The 27,340-nt window shown below is 35.4% G+C and overlaps 4 protein-coding genes across 4 annotated transcripts; 1 reads left to right on the forward strand and 3 right to left on the reverse strand.

Annotated features, from left to right (window-relative positions):
- Positions 1–717: 717 nt before the first annotated feature.
- Positions 718–2,170, reverse strand: LOC149012830 (zinc transporter 5-like). Its single transcript, XM_089159228.1, has 3 exons — positions 1,553–2,170; positions 1,307–1,456; positions 718–1,140 (listed from the first exon to the last, which is right to left on the reverse strand). Exons 1-3 carry the CDS (start codon positions 2,165–2,167, stop codon positions 835–837), a joined length of 1,071 nt encoding a protein of 356 aa, XP_089015354.1. The 5' UTR covers positions 2,168–2,170; the 3' UTR covers positions 718–834.
- A 3,303-nt stretch (positions 2,171–5,473) lies between these two features.
- LOC149012831 (zinc transporter 5-like) lies at positions 5,474–6,774 on the forward strand. The gene is made up of 3 exons (XM_089157672.1): positions 5,474–6,055; positions 6,152–6,301; positions 6,469–6,774. The coding sequence occupies exons 1-3, from the start codon at positions 5,474–5,476 to the stop codon at positions 6,772–6,774; spliced, it is 1,038 nt and encodes a 345-aa protein (XP_089013798.1).
- Positions 6,775–16,038: 9,264 nt separating this feature from the next.
- On the reverse strand, positions 16,039–17,502 carry LOC149012832 (zinc transporter 5-like). The gene is made up of 3 exons (XM_089159304.1): positions 16,874–17,502; positions 16,628–16,777; positions 16,039–16,460 (listed from the first exon to the last, which is right to left on the reverse strand). Exons 1-3 carry the CDS (start codon positions 17,453–17,455, stop codon positions 16,155–16,157), a joined length of 1,038 nt encoding a protein of 345 aa, XP_089015430.1. The 5' UTR covers positions 17,456–17,502; the 3' UTR covers positions 16,039–16,154.
- A 5,759-nt stretch (positions 17,503–23,261) lies between these two features.
- On the reverse strand, positions 23,262–24,590 carry LOC149012833 (zinc transporter 3-like). Its single transcript, XM_089159562.1, has 3 exons — positions 23,979–24,590; positions 23,733–23,882; positions 23,262–23,567 (listed from the first exon to the last, which is right to left on the reverse strand). The coding sequence occupies exons 1-3, from the start codon at positions 24,588–24,590 to the stop codon at positions 23,262–23,264; spliced, it is 1,068 nt and encodes a 355-aa protein (XP_089015688.1).
- Between the last annotated feature and the right edge of the window lie 2,750 nt (positions 24,591–27,340).

The raw sequence follows: 27,340 nt of genomic DNA on the forward strand, positions 1-27,340 counted from the left end.
CAGTCTTAGAAAGATGTGTTCTTTACAAGTTGTCTTTTTATGTCCTTTCATTGGATTCACAAAAATATTTCAATCATGTCTAGATCTTGGATATCACTATATTTATCCCTTGCCCTCTGCTAGTGCAGCGAATGTTTTAACTGAATCCAACGGATTTTGATGCCCCTAATTAAATCCAATCCAACAATTCAATCTAAAACATAAGTGGATGGATGGCAACCCAAGCGGGTAGTTCTCCCTCCATACTTCAAAGTCAATATAAACTATGTTTTTTTCTTTAAAAGGATCATTTGTATTAAAAAACGAAAAAGAAAAATTACAAACATACAATCAGATAACCATCCCTCAAACCCGCAACATCAATTGCCCCCAAATACACACAACCTCACTGGATCCAACTCACATAATCATAGATAACGAATCAAAATCTGAAATGAGAACGACCAGAAGCCTCTAAATCAAGTTCACTCCTTATCAATGATGTCCAGGGTATATTAACAGTTGAAGAACTCGTCTCGCCGCCCGGTTTTCCAAGAAATCAGCTGCACGATTGTTTTCCCTATAACAATGCAAAATTTTCCAAGGACGACTAGCAAGAAAAAATTCAACAGCTCTCCAGCGCTGCAAGAAAAACCATTGAATCTTCTTTTGTTGAATTATCATGTCAATTCAAACTATTTGTTTATTCCATTACCATGTCATCATATGAAAGTGCTCAGTAGTTGATCTGAGAGTATATAAGGAGTTGGAAATACAAAACCATGGAAGGGTATTCAATCATCAAGAAAAAGGAAACATCCCAAAATTACATTACAATAGCTGTTTTTTGCTAGCTCAAGCCCAAATTGCCAAAACAGACATACAACCAGCCCCAACGAGAAGTGAGGTGCATGCCCCAAGCTGAAGCTTAAGATTGGTTTGCATTCTGGGGTTCATGAAATCAGCTGCAAGTAGATCCACGAGAGACATGTAAATCAAGATTCCAGATGCTGCAGCATCGAGTACTCCTTCAACTATAAGAGCAATTGGGCTAGTGTCACTATAAACATTTGATATTCCTATACCGATTACGATCCCAATTGGAGTAGTTAAGGAGAAGAAGGCTCCCATTATTGCAATGCTTCTGCCTTTCAATTGTGCCTGTAATTCAAATTAATCAGTGCATAACACAGATGGCTGGAAACATCGGGGAAGTAGCTCATTGAATGAAACAAGATTTCTGCGTTGAGACCTTTATAGAGAACTAGACAGACAGAAACTTCTAAATGAAAAAGAGAACAAAACATGCATTAACATGTATATATACCTGAGCAATGGCTCCACCCAGTCCAGTGCCCTCAAAGAACTGGTGGAAGGTTAGGGCTGCAAATAGAGGCTTTACAATACTTGGGCTTGAAGAAACCCCAGTGGTTATCCCTATGATCACCGAGTGAACCAAAATCCCCAGCTCCAGCACCTAAATTTATTAATAAAAATTAATCAAACAGATCTGTAATGGTGATTCATATAAAAAATGAGAAAACTTCTCCAGATGCTAATGTAAATTATATACCTGGGCTATGACGCGATGTCGGATAAGTGGTGAAGAACCTGAATCATCAGAGATCAGGGCGCCCAAGCCATGTGCATGACCACCATGATGGGCTTGCTTTTCTCCAGTTTTCTCCTCATCTGAGTTCTCAGCAGGTTGAGTTGTTACAGTTCTAGAGTTAATTTTTGTATAGTACGTAGTCGCAAAACTGTCCACCAGCAAAGTCAAAATGGTGCCAACCATAGCAATGAAGCCTGTGAATGGAAAATTTCCCCAAGGGTTCTGATCTAGACATGGAGATGTTAGCTGGTTGAATGCATCAGGCAATATATGTATGAATCCTGTTGCTAGGATCACTCCTGCTGCAAAGGCTTTGACTATGAAGAAAATATTGTTCTCAGGCCGTAAAGCCGGAAATTTCTTCCCCAAAAGAGGTAGACACACACCAATTCCACCACCGATGAGAATAGAAAAAATGGCAGCTATCTTATAATCAAGTGCCAGTGCTTTGTCGATTCCTGATTCAATTGAAGGTGTACAGGTACAATCAGCTGATACCAAGACAGGAAGAAGCAGAAGAAGAAGGGAAAGTGTTGTTAACATCTTTGCTGAACAAAGCTTAAACTCACCCCTCATGAATGATTGGAGAAGAAAAGAGTTCTACAATATAATAGTGGGTGTTCTTAGGAGTACATATTTATACATATTGCAATGGTTGACTTGTTAGGAAGAACTTAATTTTAACAAATATTGCTGAACTAGTACAACCTTGAGGCTTGAATCTTGCAACCAATTATTATATTCTTCATCATAGAACAATTCAGACAAGAACACAGGAGATCAGGTTCTGGGAAGAATGAAGAATAAGTAGCTAGAGAGGGATTATCAATGGCCATGGAATTTAATTTTTTCCATTCTATGCATAACCCGCGTACTTTAGGGAGTCTTCTGACATTGAATGCACACGATGAACCTTGACAGTTGCTGACATTAAAAGGTCGTATCCAGTGCACAAAACTCCTAATAAACTCCTATGTTAAATAAATAATTCTGAAGGGAGACGTGAGAACCTCGAATCTCCTTGTAGAACTCCAATCTATGAAATAAGATCCTTCATAGGGATAAAAAAATTTAGTAATTAACTTGGCTAGAAAGGGATTAACCAAAAAATAATAAAATAAAAATAGGCTAGAAAGGTCTAATAACAATATAATAAAACTATTGCGTGAAAATTAAAAAAGATTGGCAGGTCAAACTATGTTGTCACGTTTACCAAAAAAAACTATGTTGTCACTAAAGCCCTTTAAAAAGGTTTCTTCTTGGTTGCCTACAGCACACGCGTGGGTTTTGTTTCGCTGGTTAAACTACAAAAATGCTGACAGTATGATTTTTTATTTTATTTCTTTTTGTGTGTGGAGGGGGTGGGGAATTTGAATGGGAAGAGTGGTCAGCTATTTATATTTTAAAAAAAAATTCCTCGAATTTATATGTATATCAACCAATTCTACTGATTTTAACAATTCCAAATGCTAAGACTGAATTCGGTCAACCCCATTAACAAATTGCTAGGACCAAACCCGTCTTGATAAAGTTTTGGCTGGGCTGGTTTTCATTGTTAGTGGGATGGATTCGGTGCAAAATTAATACCTCTAATCACAACTTTTTTTTTCAAACATGCATGTCTTAGCAATTTTTTGGGTCAAAAAGTAGAATTATATTAGGCTTTGTTTAAAAATCCAATGCATTTCTAAAAGGTAGAAATGGTTAAGATGATGTAGATTGGCCATATCTTAAATTTCAATATATTCTTTAACTAGAATCTTTTGCACATGTAATGTTGCACCCTAGGGTGGTGGTCCATCAAATTCAAGAAACTTAGCTGCCTCTTTGTAAATTTTCCATACATAGTGATTTAATTGTTTTGCACCCATGAGCAACCATGTCACCAGTTTTTGCTCTTTTTTTATTATTTTTTTTTGGTGGTCAACTTAAGCATTCAAATCAATCGATTAGAAGATCCTTACAATTACCAACGGGGGTTGGTCCAAGTAGTAAGTAGCTTGGTCCGCTTAAGCAAGGTTCCGGTATCGAAACCTTGTGGATACAAAAAATTCCCGCTGCGGGACTCACCCACCATAGCTAGGTGTGCGACTCGGATCGAACACCGGATTAGTCAGGGTAAAGCCTTGAAAACCGAGGTTGACAACCAAAAAAAAAAAAAAAAAAGATCCCTACAATTTAATTTCAGAACTTTGCCTCTCTAAATGGGTTGCACAAAAAGGTTGAAGCTAAATTTCTTTAGTCCCAAATTGGATTAAAGTTCTCTAACATCTAATGTTACCTCTCTCCGACCATTACAAAGACTATCTCCGCGAAGATATAATCATTACCATCTTTTTGACAATCAGTCACCACTAGAAGATATCAGATATTTTCAGAAATGACATGTTTGAGGCCCTCTTGTGTTGCCATGAATTCACCTAAGAGTACTTAGATCAGACAAGCCCCACCACAAATTAGAGACAGTAAATAGGTTATTCAAAAAAAACTTGCCTTTAACTTTATGTATGAAAGCACATTGTAGATGAAAATGGAAAATCCTATTGTTCACTACGTACAAGAGAGTGTGAATAAATTGTATAAACATGTCTGGTTTGTTTTTAGTTTTTAGTCTTTTTTTCTCAACCCCCCTAAAATACTTAAACCAAAACTTATAAGAATATGATGTCCAGAATTTTCAAGAAGATTTTAAAAATATTTTATACCACACGTTTGTCCAAGAAGATAAATTGGGCTTTCAAAAATTAGTTTGTTTTGATATATCTCCCAATGCAATTTGACTTTTTTTCCTTTACGCTCCTTTATGCTTCAAGGAGACTCTATTTCAGCTGGTAGAGCTTCTTGTTTGTTCTTTTTTTTTGTTGGTTGTAAGAAACATGGATTTTATGTACATAAATAATGAAAGGAATCTCTTTTTATGAGGATATGATCTGAACACGATATGAGCTAAATATTATTTATATATTTTTTCGATAAAAGGTCGTCTGTATTTAAAAAACAAAAAGTGAAAAATATATTACTAATTATAATAATTATAAACAAAAAGTGCAAAATATATTACTAATTATAATAATTAAAAAAATTAAAGCATGCATTAATTATAAAATTTTGCAAAAAAAAAAAAACTATAGTGTCAACATTTTTGTAGTTTGACCTACCAAACAAAACCCAACCCAGGTACTGTAAGTAACCAAGAAGAAACTTTTTTAAACGGCTTTAGTGACAACATAGTTTGACCTGCCAATCTTTTTTAATTTCCACGCAATAGTTTTATTATATTGTTATTAGACCCTTTCTAGCTAAGTTGTTTTTTTATTTTTTGGTTAATCCCTTTCTAGCCAAGTTAATTACTAAAAAAATTTATCCCTATGAAGATCTTATTTCATAGATTGGAGTTCTACAAGGGGATTCAATGTTCTTGCGTCTCCCTTCAGAATTACTTGTTTAACATAGGAGTTTAGGAGTTTTGTGCACTAGATATGACCTTTTAATGTCAGCAACCTTCAAGGTTCATCGTGTGCATTCAATGTTCGAAGACTCCCTAATAAAGTACGTGGGTTATGCATAGAATGGAAAGAAATTAAATTCCATGGCCATTGATAATCCCTCTCTAGCTGCTTATTCTTCATTCTTCCCAGAACCTGATCTCCTGTGTTCTTGTCTGAATTGTTCTATGATGAAGAATATAATAATTGGTTGCAAGATTCAAGCCTCAAGGTTGTACTAGTTCAGCAATATTTGTTAAAATTAAGTTCTTCCTAACAAGTCAACCATTGCAATATGTATAAATATGTACTCCTAAGAACACCCACTATTATATTGTAGAACTCTTTTCTTCTCCAATCATTCATGAGGGGTGAGTTTAAGCTTTGTTCAGCAAAGATGTTAACAACACTTTCCCTTCTTCTTCTGGCTTCTTCTGTCTTGGTATCAGCTGATTGTACCTGTACACCTTCAATTGAATCAGGAATCGACAAAGCACTAGCACTTGATTATAAGATAGCTGCCATTTTTTCTATTCTCATCGGTGGTGGAATTGGTGTGTGTCTACCTCTTTTGGGGAAGAAATTTCCGGCTTTACGGCCTGAGAACAATATTTTCTTCATAGTCAAAGCCTTTGCAGCAGGAGTGATCCTAGCAACAGGATTCATACATATATTGCCTGATGCATTCAACCAGCTAACATCTCCATGTCTAGATCAGAACCCTTGGGGAAATTTTCCATTCACAGGCTTCATTGCTATGGTTGGCACCATTTTGACTTTGCTGGTGGACAGTTTTGCGACTACGTACTATACAAAAATTAACTCTAGAATTGTAACAACTCAACCTGCTGAGAACTCAGATGAGGAGAAAACTGGAGAAAAGCAAGCCCATCATGGTGGTCATGCACATGGCTTGGGCGCCCTGATCTCTAATGATTCAGGTTCTTCACCACTTATCCGACATCGCGTCATAGCCCAGGTATATAATTTACATTAGCATCTGGAGAAGTTTTCTCATTTTTTATATGAATCACCATTACAGATCTGTTTGATTAATTTTTATTAATAAATTTAGGTCCTTGGAGTGGGGATTTTGGTTCACTCGGTGATCATAGGGATAACCACTGGGGTTTCTTCAAGCCCCAGTGTTGTAAAGCCTCTATTTGCAGCCCTAACCTTCCACCAGTTCTTTGAGGGCACTGGACTGGGTGGAGCCATTGCTCAGGTATATATACATGTTAATGCATATGTTTTGTTCTCTTTTCATTTAGAAGTTTCTGTCTGTCTAGTTCTCTATAAAGGTCTCAACGCAAAAATATTGTTTCATTCAATGGGCTACTTCCCTGATGTTTCCAGCCATCTGTGTTATGCGCTAATTAATTTGAATTACAGGCACAATTGAAAGGCAGAAGCATTGCAATAATGGGAGCTTTCTTCTCCTTAACTACTCCAATTGGGATCGTAATCGGTATAGGAATATCAAATGTTTACAGTGACACTAGCCCAATTGCTCTTATAGTTGAAGGAGTACTCGATGCTGCAGCATCTGGAATCTTGATTTACATGTCTCTCGTGGATCTACTTGCAGCTGATTTCATGAACCCCAGAATGCAAACCAATCTTAAGCTTCAGCTTGGGGCATGCACCTCACTTCTCGTTGGGGCTGGTTGTATGTCTGTTTTGGCAATTTGGGCTTGAGCTAGCTAAAAACAGCTATTGTAATGTAATTCTGGGATGTTTCCTTTTTCTTGATGATTGAATACCCTTCCATGGTTTTGTATTTCCAACTCCTTATATACTCTCAGATCAACTACTGAGCACTTTCATATGATGACATGGTAATGGAATAAACAAATAGTTTGAATTGACATGATAATTCAACAAAAGAAGATTCAATGGTTTTTCTTGCAGTGGAGAGCTGTTGAATTTTTTCTTGCTAGTCGTCCTTGGAAAATTTTGCATTGTTATAGGGAAAACAATCGTGCAGCTGATTTCTTGGAAAACCGGGCGGCGAGACGAGTTCTTCAACTGTTAATATACCCTGGACATCATTGATAAGGAGTGAACTTGATTTAGAGGCTTCTGGTCGTTCTCATTTCAGATTTTGATTCGTTATCTATGATTATGTGAGTTGGATCCAGTGAGGTTGTGTGTATTTGGGGGCAATTGATGTTGCGGGTTTGAGGGATGGTTATCTGATTGTATGTTTGTAATTTTTCTTTTAGTTTTTAATACAAATGATCATTTTAAAGAAAAAAACATAGCTTATATTGACTTTGAAGTATGGAGGGAGAACTACCCGCTTGGGTTGCCATCTATCCACTTATGTTTTAGATTGAATTGTTGGATTGGATTTAATTAGGGGCATCAAAATCCGTTGGATTCAGTTAAAACATTCGCTGCACTAGCAGAGGGCAAAGGATAAATATAGTGATATCCAAGATCTAGACATGATTGAAATATTTTTGTGAATCCAATGAAAGGACATAAAAAGACGACTTGTAAAGAACATATCTTTCTAAGACTGAAAAACAATAGTCCTACTCAAATTGCACGGTCAGAATTACAAAAATTCCATCCAAATTGATCCTTGCATTCTATGTACATATATAAGTTTCTATCTATAGTCTTCTTCTTCTTATGTTATGCAATCTCTAACTCCTAGTTTTTCAAAATTTTCTAGAGCGAGAATGGGAGATGTAATGTTTCCATAGATGCTTAGGGAGACTGTGATTTTCGGGATTGCTTGATGTGTGAGATGGATTCGGTTACATCATTAGGCTTATTTTGATTATTATCACCGAATTGTGAGAGTGAATTGGGACTTTGGAGAAAGGGATCTATGTGAAAGGTGAGGAATGACTAACCTTGTTTTATTTATTTATTATTTGTTATTAAGTGTTGTTGTTTCAAATTCTATTGTTGATATAAATTGCTTTAAATTAATATCTACTATGATATGCTTGTGTGTGACTTTTCATGAACGGAAGGTAAGGTTGGAATGATTGAGTTTTTCTTTTTATTTTGAATTTAAATTATTGATATGAGAACGATATGAGATGAATAATGTTGAATGAAATTACTTTTCTTATCCTATCTTATTAACTAGGGTTGTGGGTCCGCCCATTACCCTGGTGACCTTATGTGATTGCATTTAGACCAAAGTACATGAATGATAAGAGTCTAGAAGTGTTGGGTTAGGAATCCCTATGAGTACTACTACCCTTTCGGTAAAGGTATTGAAGCCATTTAGCCCGTGATGTTAGTGGCTAAGTCCTGAGTGTCAAGCAAGCCAACTATCATCATAGAGCGGTAGGGTTGCATATAATAGATAAGGGCTTCTTGACACTCAAGACCGGTAACCAACCAGTGAGAGGACATGGAAAGCATCTAGCTTGTCCATTATATGTGGATGACCACTGGGTTAATGGGATCCAACAGATGCTTCTTGTTGAGGATTCCATTCATAGGTGGGAATATATTAAACCAAAAGGGCACTAGGCATGAGAGAAGATATCCTAATCATATGTAGTACGAGACCGTATGACTTTATACCGGGCTTAGGATTTTCCTTGACACACACCAAATCTCATACCAAACGGTGATGTGAGAGAGTGGTGACATATACCCCACCCATGGCTTGACATGACTTTACCCAACAACCGTAGAGAACCCAATAGACGTCTCTTGTTGAAGGAGAGTGATTGAGACTTCCCAAAGGAGATTGATGTTTAAACTTAATGCATGTCTACCTTAGAGACTACATGATAGAGTTAGGAACATCATATCATAATCGTGCATTAGTTCATTTATATTATTAATTACATGATTATCTTATGAATATGATGTGAAAATTTGAATGAATGTATGACATGGATGTTAGTTAACCTCACTGAGTTTTGTGGAACTCAATCCTTTATTTGTGTATGTTTCTTTAGGTTCTTCTACAAATTATGAGACCCCCTTTCAAGTGGAGGATTCGTTGCAAGGAAGCTTTTTGGAAGGTACAAATGAGGAGGAAGTGGAAGCGCATGAAACTCGTGCCTCGATTGCTCCTACGGAGCCGTCTTTTAGTGATAGAGACCTTGCCATCCTTAGGAAACGTTAAATATCTTTCATGTCCCTTTTCTATATTTGTACTTTGATTTCTTTTAGGAGAGGTGAGGGTATCTTTTACCAAGACTCTTGAATATTTCCACTGCAAACATTCTTTCTTTCCTAGAACTCTGATATTTTATCTTTTGCTTTGAAGTTTTGGACGGTTGTAATCATTATTTCAGATTTGATAACTTATTACTCGCACTTGATTTATTCTTGTCTGTTTAATTATGCTATATCATATGTTGTATGGAATTGTTATTGAACCTAGGTCTTGTAGTGTATCATTCCCACGGGTATTCGGGTATGACCAGATCTGGCTGGGTGGGGTTTGACAGATGTGTCTTGTTGCTCAAATATAGAAACAGAAAATCTATTAGTGATTATTTTTACACTAGATAGAGTGGTTATTGAAAGGAATCCAAGAGATAGACTTGTATTGCTTTGAGCTCTATCCTTTATGGAATTATAATTATATCTCTAGCCTCAGGAGGAAATAAGACAAAGAGTGGATAAAAGATTTGATCCTAGATATTGCTCTGATTAATTTGAAGATTGTTCTATCAAGCAACAACAATGATAGCCAATACCTCACTCTTTAAAAGTAAAAGGAGACAAATTAGGCTAAGTCAAGTTGTGTTGAACTAAATAAAATAGAATAATAAGTGATCACCTTTAGTTGATGTGTGATCAAGAGAGAACATGGTAGATGCCGTTATAAAGCGATTGAAATACATATTGAACATTCAAAACTGTGTGGGAAATGGGAATAAAGACCATATAGGTAGGACAACATTTTATTACCCTGCCACTGATGTGTAGTAGGACACTTTTTTGTAACATTTTATTACCAACATTTTGTCGGTGAGTAGGACACTTCTTTGTGTATAGAAGAATAACCAACCAACTACAAAACAAAATATGATACATGCCTTTAAAATTAGTACAAAACAAATGTAAGACAAAGGATAATTAATAACAATACGTTATGTTAGGTTTTTTTATTAAAAATCTATGTTAAGTTTCAAAATTAGTTTTTGCATTTCTTTTATTTAATTGTTTTGTTTGTGTATGGGACCCTTGTGGTAAGGGTGGTAATGAGGCACCATGAATAAAGAAGGCCCTTCATGACCTTGGTTATGAGGCTCTTCATGACATTGGTGATGAAGTGGACTTACTTGAATGGTGGAATTACTCAAATCCTAACTATTGACCTTCATTTCTCATTTCAACTTCATGACCATTCATGGCCATTACCATGAGTGGGGGTTAAGGTCTTTGAATGGATTAAAGCCTATTCATTCCAAAGAAGTGAATATGAGAGTTACTTCCCCAAGTAGTGGGGAGGTTAGGTCAAGGGGGTTTATTCACATTAGTGGAGGATGGACAAACCATTGATTCTCCATTAGTGGAGAATTGATTCTCCCCTTGTGAGGAGGTGTGGTTTGGGCCTATATAAACCCAACCCTTCCTTGCATATTGTGTGCTATTGTGACACTCCTCACTCACATTATTTGTTTTACAAAGTTCATTTCTTTCTTGAGTTGTCTAAGTGTTGTGCTCTAGCTTTCGGCTCCTTGAAGGGACTAGAAGAACTACCTCATCTTCTAGTTGGAGGTTGCTTTATCTTGGAGGTGGTGGTGCGAAGAACCCTTGGTAGTAGGGTGCATCAATTACCTTAAAGACAGCATCAAGGTGTGACTCAACCTCATCGATCGGTGGTTCGTTCGGTTGCAACTACAAGCTCTTTGGATTTGCTAAAGATCTTCATCTCTCAATTGTATTGTAATTTCATTTTTGTATATTTGAAGAATTTGTAATACAATTACCCCAACAAGTTCTCAAACCTCAGTAGAAAAAGGGGGAAAAAAATAATAATAAAAGCCTATAATATATTGAAGCAATTTATGAGTCAGACTAGTAGTTCAGATGGTTTCCTTTAAAGATTAATGTTGCTAATATTGATAAGCAAAATAATTGTAGGAACAAGATACTAATTGAATGGAAAAAAAAAAAAGTAGAAGAATAGAATTAGTTATGAAATCTCCATCATAGAATGTATGTCAGAACCAATGGCATGTCAGATTTTAAATCACCACAACAAAGTAGTTGACTGCATCTCTATAGAATAATGTGAAGCAAAGTTAACAATAGGAAAGCAAAATAATTTAAGTAATATTGATTGTGAAAGTAATGTTGATTGTGGATTTTGAACAACTTTCATGTTAAAAGATAGTGTTTAATGACTGAATTTTTTAGTCCCAAAGTGAGAACCATGTCACATATTTATATACAATAAACTGTTACAGTTCATAGTAGTTGGTGACTTCGACTGAATATCCCAAGAACAAGTAAAACAATAAATTGCCAAGCATTGCTGACATCAAGTATTTCTTAAAATCTAAAGCTTCAAAGGTGAAAACCTACTTGCCAACAAAACAGCCAAGGTTTGAAACTCAAAATGGCGGAGGGGCTGAATATGTAAAAGAATTAGGCTACTTGGCTACCTGCATCTGTTTGTCTGATTCAAGAAAGTTGGCCCGATCGGATACCTGACATCAACTCTCTGGTAGCAATTTCAAGTTCACACTACAAAGATGATGAATGATAACTTCTTCTCAGCTTAAAAATATTGACCACTTGCCATTGCCTATATTAGAAGAATAACCAACCAACTACAAAACATAAAATGATACATGCCTCTAAAATTAGTATAAAACAAAACAATACATTCCCTTACCTTAGTAGAAAAAGGAAGACAAGAAAAAAAGAAAAGAAAAAAAAAAGCCTATGATATATTGATGCAATTTAGGGATCTCAAATTGTGGCTTGTTGAAGTCATTAAGAATGATACTCCGTCTATAGATAGCCATAGATCTGGTATTTATTGATCATGTTTTTGAGAAATAGTTTGTTTTAGACCCTAAAATGATTATTTATGTCCTTCATGTTGTTTATTTGTTGTGGGTTATTTAGGACTAAGTCTTCCTAGGCTTTTCTTTCAAATAAATGTCTCTTGACAAAAAAAAAAAAAAAAAAGAAGAAGAAGAAGAAGAAGAAGACTAAGTCTTCCTTCATCTTAGCTCTAACTCAGACCCGTTGCTTCTTGCTAGTAGTTATAAAGTAAGACTGGATTCTACGGTTAATTGGACTCTCTCACAAAGACCCATCACAATGTTGGGCCATAACTAATCCAATGGCCTACATTTGAAAATACGTTAGGTATAACTCAAATACCTCAATCATGTTTGAGTATGACTCAAATACTTCAACAATATCCTCTTATGTTCTAGGTATGGCTTTAGCATTAGTCCCAGAAATGTAATGTTCAAATTCAATATACATTCATAACTTTTCAAAGAGAATAGTATCCAATAAAGTCCAAATGAACACTTTAAACCAAAATACAAGTTTTAGAACAAATCTAAACCTAATCTAATTAGAAGTTTTTCTTGGAAGCGAATTACTTATTATCACAAAGAACAAATACAATAGTTCCATGCAGCTTTGAATGATTTTACTCATAAAATAATTCATCATCATCGAGATCCATCCTTACAGCTATTATTTCACTTGTTAAGGAAATCATTTCTAGTGAGCCCTATGATTGGATTTGCTCCTCAATTTTTGTCATCCATTGCAAATTTACCGAATATGAATTTTATAATATATGAATTTAATTATCTGCATAAATATCTAGTTTAACCAAACGAATTTAATACAATCCACAAGAGGGCTAAAATATCATTTGCATTCTCATCAAGATTCTATAAAAGAACAATATCTAAATGGTTTCTTTTACAAAGAATTATTCTATGTTTCTATTTGGAATATTATAGTTATTATGTCCAACATAATTATCGCTTGTATCATTAAATTTGGAATGACAAACATTTCTATGAAAGACAAATTATCAGATGTGGAATGATATAAAGATAACAATAACATCATTGAAACATATCAATAATTTTCATATTATTTGTTTAGAATAATATAGTATTCAAGTTTCATACAGAGGACGTGCACTATATCATCAACATGGAAAGATTTTACAAAAACTATATAGTCCACAATCCTACCAAATTATCTTATGTTGCTGGCCTTGTTAAAATTTCCATTAAAAAAACTTCCCCCCCCCCTTTTTTTTTTTCCCACCCCCCCCCTCCCCCCACTTTTTTTTTTTTCCCCCCTCTTTTTTCCCCTTTTTTTTTTTTTCCCAACCCCCCTTCCTTTTTTCCTTTCCCCCCCCCCCTCCCCCCTTCTTTTTTTTTCCCCCCCCCCCCTCTTTTTTTTCTTTTTTTTTTTTTTCCCCCCCCCCCCCCCCCCCCCCCCCCCCCCCCCCCCCCCCCCCCCCCCCCCCCCCCCCCCCCCCCCCCCCCCCCCCCCCCCCCCCCCCCCCCCCCCCCCCCCCCCCCCCCCCCCTCCCCATGATCCCCCCACCAACCCCCAAAACTAAAATATGAAAATTGTCATGAATGCTAACTATGATTAGATAAAATTTGACCAATCATATAGTGTCTCAATCGGGATATTTTATGGTCTTTATGTGCAAAATCTTTCTTGACATAACGTTCAAGTTTGTTCATTTAGATTTTATCAGGATTTGCAAAATGCAATAAACGGAATAACTTCATTGTTTGCTTAAAGCATCTAAAATGTTCAAATTTTCCATCTTTGCTCAAAGAATATGGAAATATTCAAATTTCTCATCCACATGATTCCACCTTATTTTAATTGTTCAAGAATCACTAGATTTTCAAAGCCCTAAAAGCACAAACACCAACTTTATTAAGGTGTCAATACCAACAGTGAACAACTGGATGCATGTTATAATCTTTGTACAAGATTCAATTAAGTTCAATATAGTTTCAAAGGCTGAAAAACCCATAAAACAAATGGTGTGATTGCTGCTGGCTTCTATTGGCTAGAGATGGGATTTGCTTAGAACCAATGATTCATAAGCACCCAATTAAAAATAAATACATAAATGTATGAATCATAGAAAAAAATATATGAATTATGGAATAAATAAAAATTAACATCAATGCTAGATATATAAATTATATAGAGCAACATGATGTGTTACAACAAACAAACCATCTCCAGTTCAATATGTTTTATTTAAACAAATAATTAAAAATTAATAGAGGATCCAACCATACTTTAATATCAAACTGAATGGATCTCATATTTCATCAAGGAATGCATCCAATCTTTTGAATTCAGTTTAAAAAATTGACAATCAACTACGATGTCTGATTCAATAATTTAATTTTTAATAAGATACTTCTCCTCAGCCTATATAAACATAAAAAGACAATTCTTTAAATAGTTGATTAAATCAAATAAAGAAGGAGGAGTAAACAAAATCATTTAACAAACTTTGTTTTCTCTTTTAATTTATCAAGTCCCATCGTGAAAAGCTTGAATCATGTGCATCGCTCGAAAAAGGAGTTGACAAAATCTGAAGCGATCATCTATGCTCTGCTTCTCAACATTGTCATTGCCGACTAGAACGATTTTGACTAAACTTCGCCATTAGCGACTCGAATCAACTTTGAGAACAACTGCAATTTAAAGCAATCAGGTCTTGGTCTTTCTTTCAATCCGCTCCTTCACGCTCTCCTATTTGTGCAAGATCACTCTATGTTTCTTCTTAGAGTTATGGCCGACTAATAATGCTCAACGATTTTATAAGTAAAACTTTTAGCTGCTAGTTTTCTTTCTTCACAACCATTAGAGGCTGCCTTGCTTCCAAGCTTGCCCATGGAATGATTGTTGCTGTTCAGAGAAAATACTTTGGAGAACCAGGAACTCTGCATCTTCAGAAAATAGAAAGGAATAATCGCATGCTTCCTTGAGCTTTTGTGCTCTAGCTTTTGACGTTATATAATAACTCATCATCTCTACGTTATATCTTCTAGGAAACCTGCTTTACAAAGTGCTAATAAGATCCAAATCCTTCTACTGAACCCTCATATGGATTCGCACAAAACCTATAGGGTTTCACTTCAACTCATGAAACCAAATGCTCAAAACCTTGATTTTCTAGGTAGAACTCAGTTCTTGAATCTTTATATAATAAGAATGAAAAAGATCGAGAAACAAACAACATTATTTTGGTGTCCCAAAGCAAGCTGCCGCAAAGCTGATTAAGAATGCAAAGTGAGGAAGCAAGGCTTGGGATTTTGTCGGAAAAAATTATAGAAGAAGAAATTCTATAATGCTTTAAGATTGTTAGGGTTTGGAATTTAAACACATAGTTGCTTAAAACATTACACTCTAAGTGTCTAGTTTGGAATACTCAAACTGTTGCTTCCAGCTAGTATTTATAGAGAAACACTAATTTCTACAATTAATTGTTCTTTTCAACAAAGACTCATTGTACAATTAGATCATAACTAATCCGATGGTCTATTAAAACATACGTTGGGTATAACTCAAATACTTCCAACCATATTTGAGTATGATTCAAATGTGTCAATTGAAGTATGGTGAGACAAACTATATTATCATTGACAGCGAAAACCCTCATACCATCGAGAAAAACCTCTTCTTTGTGGTCATCGACATCCAAAACCTTCATACCATCAATAAAAATCCCCTGGTGATCATCTTTGTTTGTTTCAGGTTCCACTACCCAAGAATTCGAAGACGACTCATTATCATAAAGTACTTCAAGCTAAGTGGATAGATGGCAACCCAACGGATTTTGATGCCCCCAAATCCAATCCAACAATTCCATCTAAAACATAAATGGGTAGATGGCAACCCAAGCGGGTAGTTCTCCCTCCATACTTCAAAGTCAATTTAAGCTTTGTTTATTCCATTGACACACCATGTCATCATATGAAAGTGCTCAGCTGTATATCTGATACTATATAAGGAACTGGGAAAATACAAATACATGGAAGGGTATTCAAACATCAAGAGAAAGGAAACATCCAAGAATTATCTTACAATAGCTGTTTTTTGCTAGCTCAAGCCCAAATTGCCAAAACAGACATACAACCAGCCCCAACGAGGAGTGAGGTGCATGCCCCAAGCTGAAGCTTAAGATTGGTTTGCATTTTGGGGTTCATGAAATCAGCTGCGAGTAGATCCACGAGAGACATGTAAATCAAGATTCCAGATGCTGCAGCATCGAGTACTCCTTCAACTATAAGAGCAGTTGGGCTAGTGTCACTGTAAACATTTGATATTCCTATACCGATTATGATCCCAATTGGAGTAGTTAAGGAGAAGAAGGCTCCCATTATTGCAATGCTTTTGCCTTTCAATTGTGCCTGTAATTCAAATTAATTAGTGCATAACACAGATGGTTGGAAACATCGGGGAAGTAGCTCATTGAATGAAACAAGATTTCTGCCTTGAGACCTTTATAGAGAACTAGACAGAGAGAAACTTCTAAATGAAAAGAGAACAAAACATGCATTAACATGTATATATATACCTGAGCAATGGCTCCTCCCAGTCCAGTGCCCTCAAAGAATTGGTGGAAGGTTAGGGCTGCAAATAGAGGCTTTACAACACTTGGGCTTGAAGAAACCCCAATGGTTATCCCTATGATCACCGAGTGAACCAAAATCCCCAGCTCCAGCACCTGAATTTATTAATAAACATTAATCAAACATATCTGTAATGGTGATTCGTATAAAAAATGAGAAAACTTCTCCAGATGCTACTGTAATTTATTTACCTGGGCTATGACGCGATATCGGATAAGTGGTGAAGAACCTGAATCATGAGAGACTAGGGCGCCCAAGCCATGTGCATGACCACCATGATGGGCTTGCTTTTCTCCAGTTTTCTCCTCATCTGAGTTCTCAGCAGGTTGAGTTGTTACAGTGCTAGAGTTCGTTTTTGTATAGTACACAGTAGCAAAACTGTCCACCATCAAAGTCAAAATGGTGCCAACCATAGCAATGAAGCCTGTGAATGGAAAATTTCCCCACGGGTTCTGATCAAGACATGGAGAAGTTAACTGGTCGAATGCATCAGGCAATATATGTATGAATCCTGTTGCTAGGATCACTCCCGCTGCAAAGGCTTTGACTATGAAGAAAATATTGTTCTCAGGCCGTAAAGCCGGAAATTTCTTCCCCAAAAGAGGTAGACACACACCAATTCCACCGCCGATGAGAATAGAAAATATGGCAGCTATCTTATAATCAAGTGCCACTGCTTTGTTGATCCCTGAATCAACTGAAGGTGTACAGGTACAATCAGCTGATACCAAGACAAGAAGAAGCAGAAGAAGAAGGGAAAGTGTTGTTAACATCTTTGCTGAACAAAGCTTAAACTCACCCGTCGTGAATGAATGGAGAAGAAAAGAGCTCTACAATATAATAGTGGGTGTTCGATCGTAGGAGTACATATTTATACATATCGCAATGGTTGACTTGTTGGGAAGAACTAATTTTTTACAGATATTGCTGAACTAGTACCACCTTGAGTCTTGAATCTTGCAACCAATTGTGATATTCATCATCACAGAAGAATTCAAACAAGAAACACAGGAGATTAGGTTCTGGGAAGAATGAAGACTAAGCAGCAACATAGGGATTATCAATGGCCATGGAATTTAAATTTCTCTCCATTCTATGCATAACTGCATATTTTAATTAGTTAGTCATCTGACATTGAATGCACGCAATGAACCTTGAGGGTTGCTGACATTAAAAGGTCGTATCCAGTGCACAAAACTCGTGTTAAACAAGTAATTCTGAAGTTGCCACGCAAGAAACTTGAATCTCCTCATAGTACTCCAATCTATGAAATTTGATCCTTCATTGGGACAAAACTTCTAGCTAATTAACTCAGCTGGAAAGGGACTAATAACAATTTAACAAAACCATTGCGTGGAAATTAAGTATCATCACCATAATATTGTCATTAATTAAGTATTATTAGTTTAAACATAGAATTAGTGTGTTAGCTATACACAACAACGTTGTCTACACTATGTTGTCATTATTAAAGCTGTTTAAAAAAGTTTCTTCTTGCTTGCTTGTACGTGGGTCTTGTTTGGCTGGTCAAAACTACAAAAAATGTCGACACTATGGTATTTTTTTTATTGAAAAATTTTATAGTTAATATTGGCCTTAATTTTGTTTTTATTTCTCATTATTATAATTAGTAACATATTTTATTTTCTTTCTTAATTATTATAATAAGTAATAAACAAGTTTATTCCTAACGTACTTTTTTCTTTTTCTTTTTTAATACATACGTCCTTCTATGGAAAAGATATACAAGTAATATTCGGTTTATAACGTGTTTAGATCATATCCTCATACAAAGACATTCCTTCCATTATTTATGTACATAAAATCCATGTCTCCTTACAACCAATAAAAGAAAAGAATAAACAAGAAGCTCTACCAGCTGAACTAAGAGTCTCCATCTTGAGGCTTAAAGGAGCATAAAGGAATGAGCAAGTCAAATTGCATTGCGAGATTTGTCATTAATCAGATCAATTATTTTACCAATTTAAATCTAAGATCTACAACAATTAACATTTTATTCCAATTTCTTAATAATTCCAACTTATCATGAATGAACGCTTCCAAAGCGTTTTCAAATAGTTTTTCTTGATTGACATTCGACTTCTTGCAATTTATAATAAATTGGATTTCCAAAGATTTAATTTTCTTTCCAACACAAATGAATTTCCAATGTAATTTTTGGGGGTCAAAAGTAGAATTATAATAGGCTCTACAGTGTAAAATTACCACAGGTTAAAAACAACGTACGTTTTTCATTACAAAAAAGGGTGGGGACTGCCATTAGACTCTTGATAAGCTGATCAGATCAGCCAAGGAATTCCTAAACCTAAGTAAAAATCTAATACAATTCTAAACGGTAGAAATGGCTAACATGATGTAGATTGGCCATATCTTAAATTTCAGATTGAGATTCAATATATTCTTTGACTAGAATCTTTTGGGGGGTGGTTCATAAAATTCAAAAAATTTAGCTTCTACCTCTTGATAAATTTTCCATATATAGTGATTTCATTGTTTTGGACCCATGAGCAACCATGTCCCCAGTTTTGCTTTCTTTCTTCCATTATTTTTTTAATTTAATTTAATTTAATTTAATTTAATTTAATTTAATTTTTTATGCCTTGGATTAGGGGTGTCAACAGTTTGGGTTAGGCCAGTTTCGAGCTGAAAAATACTCAACCCAAACATGGCCCATTAGGAAAATAACGGTTTTCTGCGGGTGCGGTTTGGGTTCGGGTTGACTAACGGTTTTGGCTAACAGTTTAGAATTGGGTATACTAAAGGTTTGGGTTCACCAACGGGGGTTGGTCCAAGTGGTAAGCAGCTTGGTTCGCTTAAGCAAGGTTCCGGTATCGAATCCTTGTGAATGCAAAAAATCCCCGCTGGGAGGCTCACCCACCACAGCCAGGTGTGCGACGCGGGGTTGGCAAAAAAAAAAAAAAGTTTGGGTTCGGGTTTACTAGCAGTATGTTATGTGCTGACTTGTAGAATTTATCAAGACCATGAGAACTCATATGAGCATTAAGTTCTCTCTAAATCTTATATTTGAAAGATAGTGAGAGTGGGGAAGTGCTTTTTTTTTTTTTTTTTTTGTGTCATAGTTGGTCTTGGTTAACATCGGAGTCCTACTCTAACCATGAACCCATCTGAGTTCTATATTGTTCCTTCCCAACAGAGTGCTAATGTGCTTTTGGTTTGATGCCTACATGAAATTATCTAATGGTCCTCTAATATATGATATCATTTAATTACACCTTATTGCATTGTCTCTTGTGTTGCATGTTCAAAACCAAAAATTTTCTTCCTACAAAAAAGTAAAAAATATATAACTAATATACAAAAGAAAGCTAACATCTTGATGAATTTTAGTGGGTTGTCTCTACTTATTCTCCTCCCACTTTCTGACACATGTAAAGATGGGTAAAAATAAAGCATTAAAAGATTTTCAAATGATAATACACTTGGTAAATATTTACTAAGCCTATCTTCCAAATGGTGGAGGCTTTGATGATAGATTTGCTGTTTGCATATTCCAAAGCAAAACAATTAAGTAAAACAAAGGAATACTTGGGGTTTTTCCTGTCTTTTACATTTAAATTTAATTTATTTATAACTGGTTTAATGGGCTGGTTTCGGGCCAAACGGTTCGGACTAGTAGGCCACACACAGGTTGAGGTCGTTGTTTAGCCCAAACACAACCCATTAAGGTTTAGTAGGCCGGTTTGAGCTATAAAGGGCCCGTTCAGTTTTAACGGTTCATGTTAATTTTGACGCCTTTACCTTGGATGATTGATATTGAATAGCACATAGAGACAAAGAGGTGTATTATTAAGCATTCAAATCAATCAAATTAGAATATCTCTACAATTCAATTTCTTCGAAAGTTTATAATTCCCTGTTTTCAAAACTTTGCCTCTCTAAAAGGGTTGCAAACATCGTCTACAATTTGAAAGTAGGGTCACTTAGAAGCAAAAGTTTTTTTCAAACTAAAATGGAAACCACCTAGAAAAAGTTTAATGCCTTTTTTAGTACAAAAGCTAGGCTAGCCTTGCATTTTCATTTAATGGAATGGGCCTACTGTTAAATTATGAATTCTGTTATGAAAATTTTAAGAGTCAGATTTTTACAACACGCACATTTATATATCTATCAAGTCCGTCAACGTTCGAGTTAGATCTCCTTCCAAACTCTGATAAAACTCTCAACTCAACATCATCTTTATCTATTTTTATTTGTTCAGAATCAAATCCAATGGTCTCTACCTGGATGGCCTACAATTGCTTTCTTCCGACACTCTGGATTTTCAGACCTACAACAAGAATTTTCGCGTTCGGAGCTTGGGGGATTTCATAATATTCTAGTCATCATCTTCAGACATCACTGCATTTAATCAAAACCTATTCAAAATACTTAATTTGATAGACAAATGAACAAATAATGGAAGATACGAATGAGAAAAATAAGAGTAGAAATGCTTAAAAAGAGTTTTTGAACTCACAGGCAACAAGTGTGCCCATCTTTGTTCTAACAATAGTCAATAATCTAACCCATCCATGAACATCAGCAATCGCAAAATTGAACTAGTTCTTCTCATCCCATAGTAGCTCAAGTGCTGAAGCTCCATCTGGAATTATGTTAACTACAAAAAGTTAAGCACAAGTGCCTAAAACTCATAGAAATTAAACCCCAAATCGCTTCAAAAAAAAAAAAAAAAAAAAAAAAAAAAAAAAAAAAAAAAAAAAAAAAAAAGGATAAGATGATTTGTAGTTGAATAGAAAGCATCAAGATCGAAGAAGAAACCTTTAGGAAACATTACAGAATAGCCTGAAGCTATTAGGCTCTAGGGTTTAAGCACAAGGTTGTTTAAACCATTACACCCTGAGTATTTAGTTTCAAATACGCAGACCAATCTTTGTACAAGATTCAATTAAGCTCAATATAATTTCAAAGGCTGAAAAACCATAAAACAAGTGATGTGATTGCTGCTGGCTTCTATTGGCCTGAGATGTGGTATGCTTAAAACCAACGATTCATGAATACCCAATTAAAAATAAATACATAATTGTATGAATCATAGAATAAATATATGAATCATGGAATAAATAAAAATTAAAATCAAAGCTAGATATATAAATTATATAGAGCAACATGACGTGTTACAACAAACAAACCATCTCTAGTCCAATATGTTTTATTTAAATAAATAATTAAAAATTAATAGAAGATCTTACCATACATTTAGTATCAAACTGAATGGATCTCTTCTTTTTTTCATCTAGAAAAGCATCTAATCTTTTGAAATTTAGTTTGAAAAATTGATCATCATCTATAATGTAGAGTTAGGAACGGCTTTGGATTTCATCGGAAGAAATTCTAGAAGAAGATATTCATAATGCTTTAAGATATTAAGGGTTTATGGTTTAAGCACAAGGTTACTTAAAGCATTACACTTTAAGTATCTAGTTTGGAATACTTAGACTATTGCTTCCAGCTAGTATTTATAAAGTAACACTAGGTTCTATAATTAATTGTACTCTCCTGCAAAGGTCCATTACACCGTTGGATCGTAACTAATCCAATAACCTATATTAAAACATATATTGGGTATAACTCAAATACCTCAACCACAACCTCGAGGGGTGGCTCAATTGGCAAAAGACCAATGCTTCCACATAGGAGGTTAGAATTCAAATCCCCTCGGGGCCAGGGGCAAAGCCTCGTCTATATTTAGTCGTGGTGCATGCAAGTTGGCCCGGATAAACCTTGGATAAAAAAAAAAAACAACAACAACCTCAACCATATTTGAGTCATTGAGTATGACTCAAATACCTCAATTGAAGCATGGTGAGACAAACTATACTATCATTCTCAGCCAAAACCTTCATACCATCGAGAAAACCTCTTATTTGTGGTCATTGAAATCCAAAACCCTCATACCATCAATAAAAAACTACTCGTGATCATTTTTTTTTTCTTTCAAGTTCCACTACCTAAGAATTCGAAGTGTGGAATTTTTGTAATTCTGACCGAGCAATTTGAGTAGTACTATTTATTTTTTTATTTATTCATTTTTTCTGTTTCAGTTTTAGAAAGAAATGTTCTCTGCAAGTCGTCTTCTTATGTCTTCTCACTGATTCACAAAATATTTCAATCATGTCTAGAGCTTGGATCAATATATTTCAATATATTTATCCCTTGCCCTCTGCAAGTGCACCAAATATTTTAACTGAATGAATCCAACGGATTTTGATGCCCTTTTTTTTTTTTTTTTTTTGAAGAGTATTTGAGATTGAAGCATGTTTTCAGATATCCAATCCAACAATTCCATCCAAAACATAAGTGGGTAGATGGCAACCCAAGCAGGTAGATCGATCTCCCTCCATACTTCAAATTCAATTTAAGCTTTGTTTATTCCATTGACACACCATGTCATCATATGAAAGTGCTCAGCAGTATATGCTCAGCTGTATATCTGATAGTATTCAAGGAACTGGAAATACAAATACATGGAAGGGTATTCAAACATCAAGAGAAAGGAAACATCCAAGAATTATCTTACAATAGCTGATTTTTGCTAGCTCAAGCCCAAATTGCCAAAACAGACATACAACCAGCCCCAACGAGAAGTGAGGTGCATGCCCCAAGCTGAAGCTTAAGATTGGTTTGCATTCTGGGGTTCATGAAATCAGCTGCGAGTAGATCCACGAGAGACATGTAAATCAAGATTCCAGATGCTGCAGCATCGAGTACTCCTTCAACTATAAGAGCAGTTGGGCTAGTGTCACTGTAAATATTTGATATTCCTATACCAATTATGATCCCAATTGGAGTAGTTAAGGAGAAGAAAGCTCCCATTATTGCAATGCTTTTGCCTTTCAATTGTGCCTGTAATTCAAATTAATTAGTGCATAACACAAATGGCTGGAAACATCAGGGAAGTAGCTCATTGAATGAAACAAGATTTATGCCTTGAGACCTTTATAGAGAACTAGACAGAGAGAAACTTCTAAATGAAAAGAGAACAAAACATGCATTAACATGTATATATACCTGAGCAATGGCTGCACCCAGTCCAGTGCCCTCAAAGAACTGGTGGAAGGTTAGGGCTGCAAATAGAGGCTTTACAACACTTGGGCTTGAAGAAACCCCAATGGTTATCCCTATGATCACCGAGTGAACCAAAATCCCTAGCTCCAACACCTGAATTTATTAATAAACATTAATCAAACAGATCTATAATGGTGATTCATATAAAAAATGAGGAAACTTCTCCAGATGCTCCTATAATTTATTTACCTGGGCTATGACACGATATCGGATAAGTGGTGAAGAACCTGAATCATAAGAGGCCAGGGCGCCCAAGCCATGTGCATGACCACCATGATGGGCTTGCTTTTCTCCAATTTTCTCCTCATCTGAGTTCTCAGCAGGTTGAGTTGTTACAGCGCTAGAGTTCATTTTTGTATAGAACACAGTAGCAAAACTGTCCACCATCAAAGTCAAAATGGTGCCAACCATAGCAATGAAGCCTGTGAATGGAAAATTTCCCCACGGGTTCTGATCAAGACATGGAGAAGTTAACTGGTCGAATGCATCAGGCAATATATGTATGAATCCTGTTGCTAGGATCACTCCTGCTGCAAAGGCTTTGATTATGAAGAAAATATTGTTCTCAGGCCGTAAAGCCGGAAATTTCTTCCCCAAAAGAGGTACACACACACCAATTCCACCACCGATGAGAATAGAAAATATGGCAGCTATCTTATAATCAAGTGCCAGTGCTTTGTTGATTCCTGAATCAACTGAAGGTGTACAGGTACAATCAGCTGATACCAAGACAGGAAGAAGCAGAGGAAGAAGGGAAAGTGTTGTTAACATCTTTGCTGAACAAAGCTTAAACTCACCCATCATGAATGAATGGAGAAGAAAAGAGTTTTACAATAATAGTGGGTGTTCGATCTTAGGAGTACATATTTATACATTTTGCAATGGTTGACTTGTTGGTAAGAACTAAACTTATACAGATGTTGCTGGACTAGTACAACCTTTGAGGCTTGAATCTTGCAACCAATTATTATATTCATCATCAGATCAATTCAGACAAGAAACATGTACAAGAGATCAGGTTCTAGGAAGAATGAAGAATAAGCAGCTACAGAGGGATTATCAATGGCAATGGGATTTAAAATTTCTCTCCACTCTATGCATAACCGCGTACTTCAAGGGTGTCGCTGACATTGAATGCATGCGATGAACCTTGAGGGTTGCTGACATTAAAAGGTCGTATCCAGTGCAAAAAACTCTTGTGTCAAACAAGTAATTCTGAAGCGGAAACACGAGAACCTTGAATCTCCTTGTAGAACTCCAATCTATGAAATTTGATCCTTCATTAGGATAAAACTTCTAGGTAATTAACTCAATTGGAAAGGGACTAATAACAATTTAATAAAATCATTGCGTGGAAATTAATTATCATCACCATATGTTTTTGGTATCAATTATCATTCTCAATTATGAGAATTTTTCATTATTTTAAATTATTTAGCATCTATTATTAATATATTTTTATTTAAATTAATAAAAAAAAAACCTTCAAAATCCATAATAGAATTTTTTTTCTATTTTGGATTATGGTAAGAATTTCATTCTCTTCATTTATGCAAAGGTTTACTTAAAATTTTATATTTAAGATGAGGGTAAATTAGTCAATACACATCCTTTTATAAAAATCATATTTTTTTCCTCTTTTCTCACTTTGTCCACTGTCATTTTCTAACAATATTTTATTTTAACATACTAAACTTATTTTTCATTCCATAATTTATTTTTGACAAAATTCATATTTTTCATTCTTGACCAATAATGAATTCTTGTACTTATTTTTTTTAATAGGTATAATAGAGAATAAGAATTGATACAAAAAAAGTTTAAACCATAAGTATTTTTGACCATAAGTATTATTAGTTTAAACACATAATTAATGTGTTAGCTATACACAACAGCGTTGTCTACACTATGTTGTCATTAAAGCCGTTTAAAAGGTTTCTTCTTGGTTACCTATTGTACATGGTCTTGTTTGGCAAGTCAAACTAGTAAAATGTCGACATCGTGGGTTTTTTTATAGCAAAATTTTATAATTAATACTAGCCTTAATTTCATTTTCTTTTTTAATTATTATAACTAGTAATATACAAGTAATAATCTAATGTACTTTTTTAAAAAAAATACAAATGACCTTTACCGAAAAATATACAAGTCATATTCGGTTCATATTGTGTTCAAATCATATCCTCATACAAAGACATTCCTTTAATTATTTATGTACATAAAATCCATGATTCCTTGAAGTTCATATCTGATGTATACCTTAACACGAATTTGCCTTTAAAATTGATCGTCTATATGTATTAAGTGAAGAAGCGAAAAAAAAGAAGAGTAGAGAAAATTGAAAATTTCTCTAATTAGTTAGGTCACCTACCCAACCAAAAAGACAAGGATGTGAACTCAAACATCAAAACTTAAAAAGAATCAACACAAGGGTTGTAGAGTTCATTGTCTCAGATCATCTTTCATAGTTGCATGCTGCATGCCAATAAAGAGTTGTAAAAACCCAAAATTAGTCAAAAATTCGGACATTGAATTAGCCTCTCTATAACAATGGGCCACCTTCCAACCAATAAAACCCCTGATGTTTCTCTCCATGTTGTTCGATGTGTGTGGGATGCAGGGGGTGGAAAACATGATTTCTCCAAATTTTTTTGATATTTTTCAGTTGAACCTCCTTGAGATTTGACCCAAGTCAAATTCGACCAAACAAAAAAGTTTCATTTTGTATTTGTGTCCATTGATATTTTGAAACGACCAAATAAGACATTCCACTAGCTTGTTTAAAAGGGTTTTTTTTTTTTTTTTTTTTTTTTTTTTTTTTGTGGTACTGTTATGTAAGTAATTTTTATGACAAAATACCCCATCTCTACCATTATTTCATAAATTTTAATTTTTCCATTCCATTTATTATAATCATATTCTATGTAAAATTGATAGTTTTCTTTCCCAACCAAGACCAGGCCGTGTATCTCTCCCTTAGCTTTAAGGGAATGTCTTCATTCTCACAGCCCATACAAGAGACTCGTTGTCTGATTCCACTTGAACCTAAGCCAGCCTCTTTCAAAGCAAGCCTGTTGGCCCATTCTCAAGGCCAAAGTCTCACCCACAAAAACTGACGCCTTGGCCTAAGGTGAAAAGCTACACAAATTTTCCCAGTCTTGCTGAGCCTTGCTAAAGAGCTCCACTGGACTCCATTCCTTTTTGTTGAATACAAACTCATTTCGTGCCATCATATTCTCCAGCAGATGAAACCTAACTCCCTTAGTTGCTTGTTGTCACCATTCACACAGCCCTTCCAGCTTTAGAAAAATCGATGGAGCTCAGAGTGAGGGAGGGGAGATATAAGACAAGCAAGACGCAAACCACACTGCCCTGCTGAAAGTACAAAGAACGTGGTCTACCGTTTCAATGGCGCCACACCTGCAACCAAGAAGGTTCAACTGGAATATTCCTTCTTGCCAAATTTTCCCCAGGGGCCAGCCCATTAGCACTTGCTCTCCACATTAGATTTTGAACCTTCGGCACAATATTACTTTCCCAGATAGTCTTCC

The sequence above is a fragment of the Hakea prostrata genome, chromosome 6 (genome assembly GCF_041222555.1).
Source record: "Hakea prostrata isolate BN-2017 chromosome 6, UWA_Hpros_2, whole genome shotgun sequence".
In the NCBI taxonomy this organism is placed as follows: Eukaryota; Viridiplantae; Streptophyta; class Magnoliopsida; order Proteales; family Proteaceae; genus Hakea; species Hakea prostrata.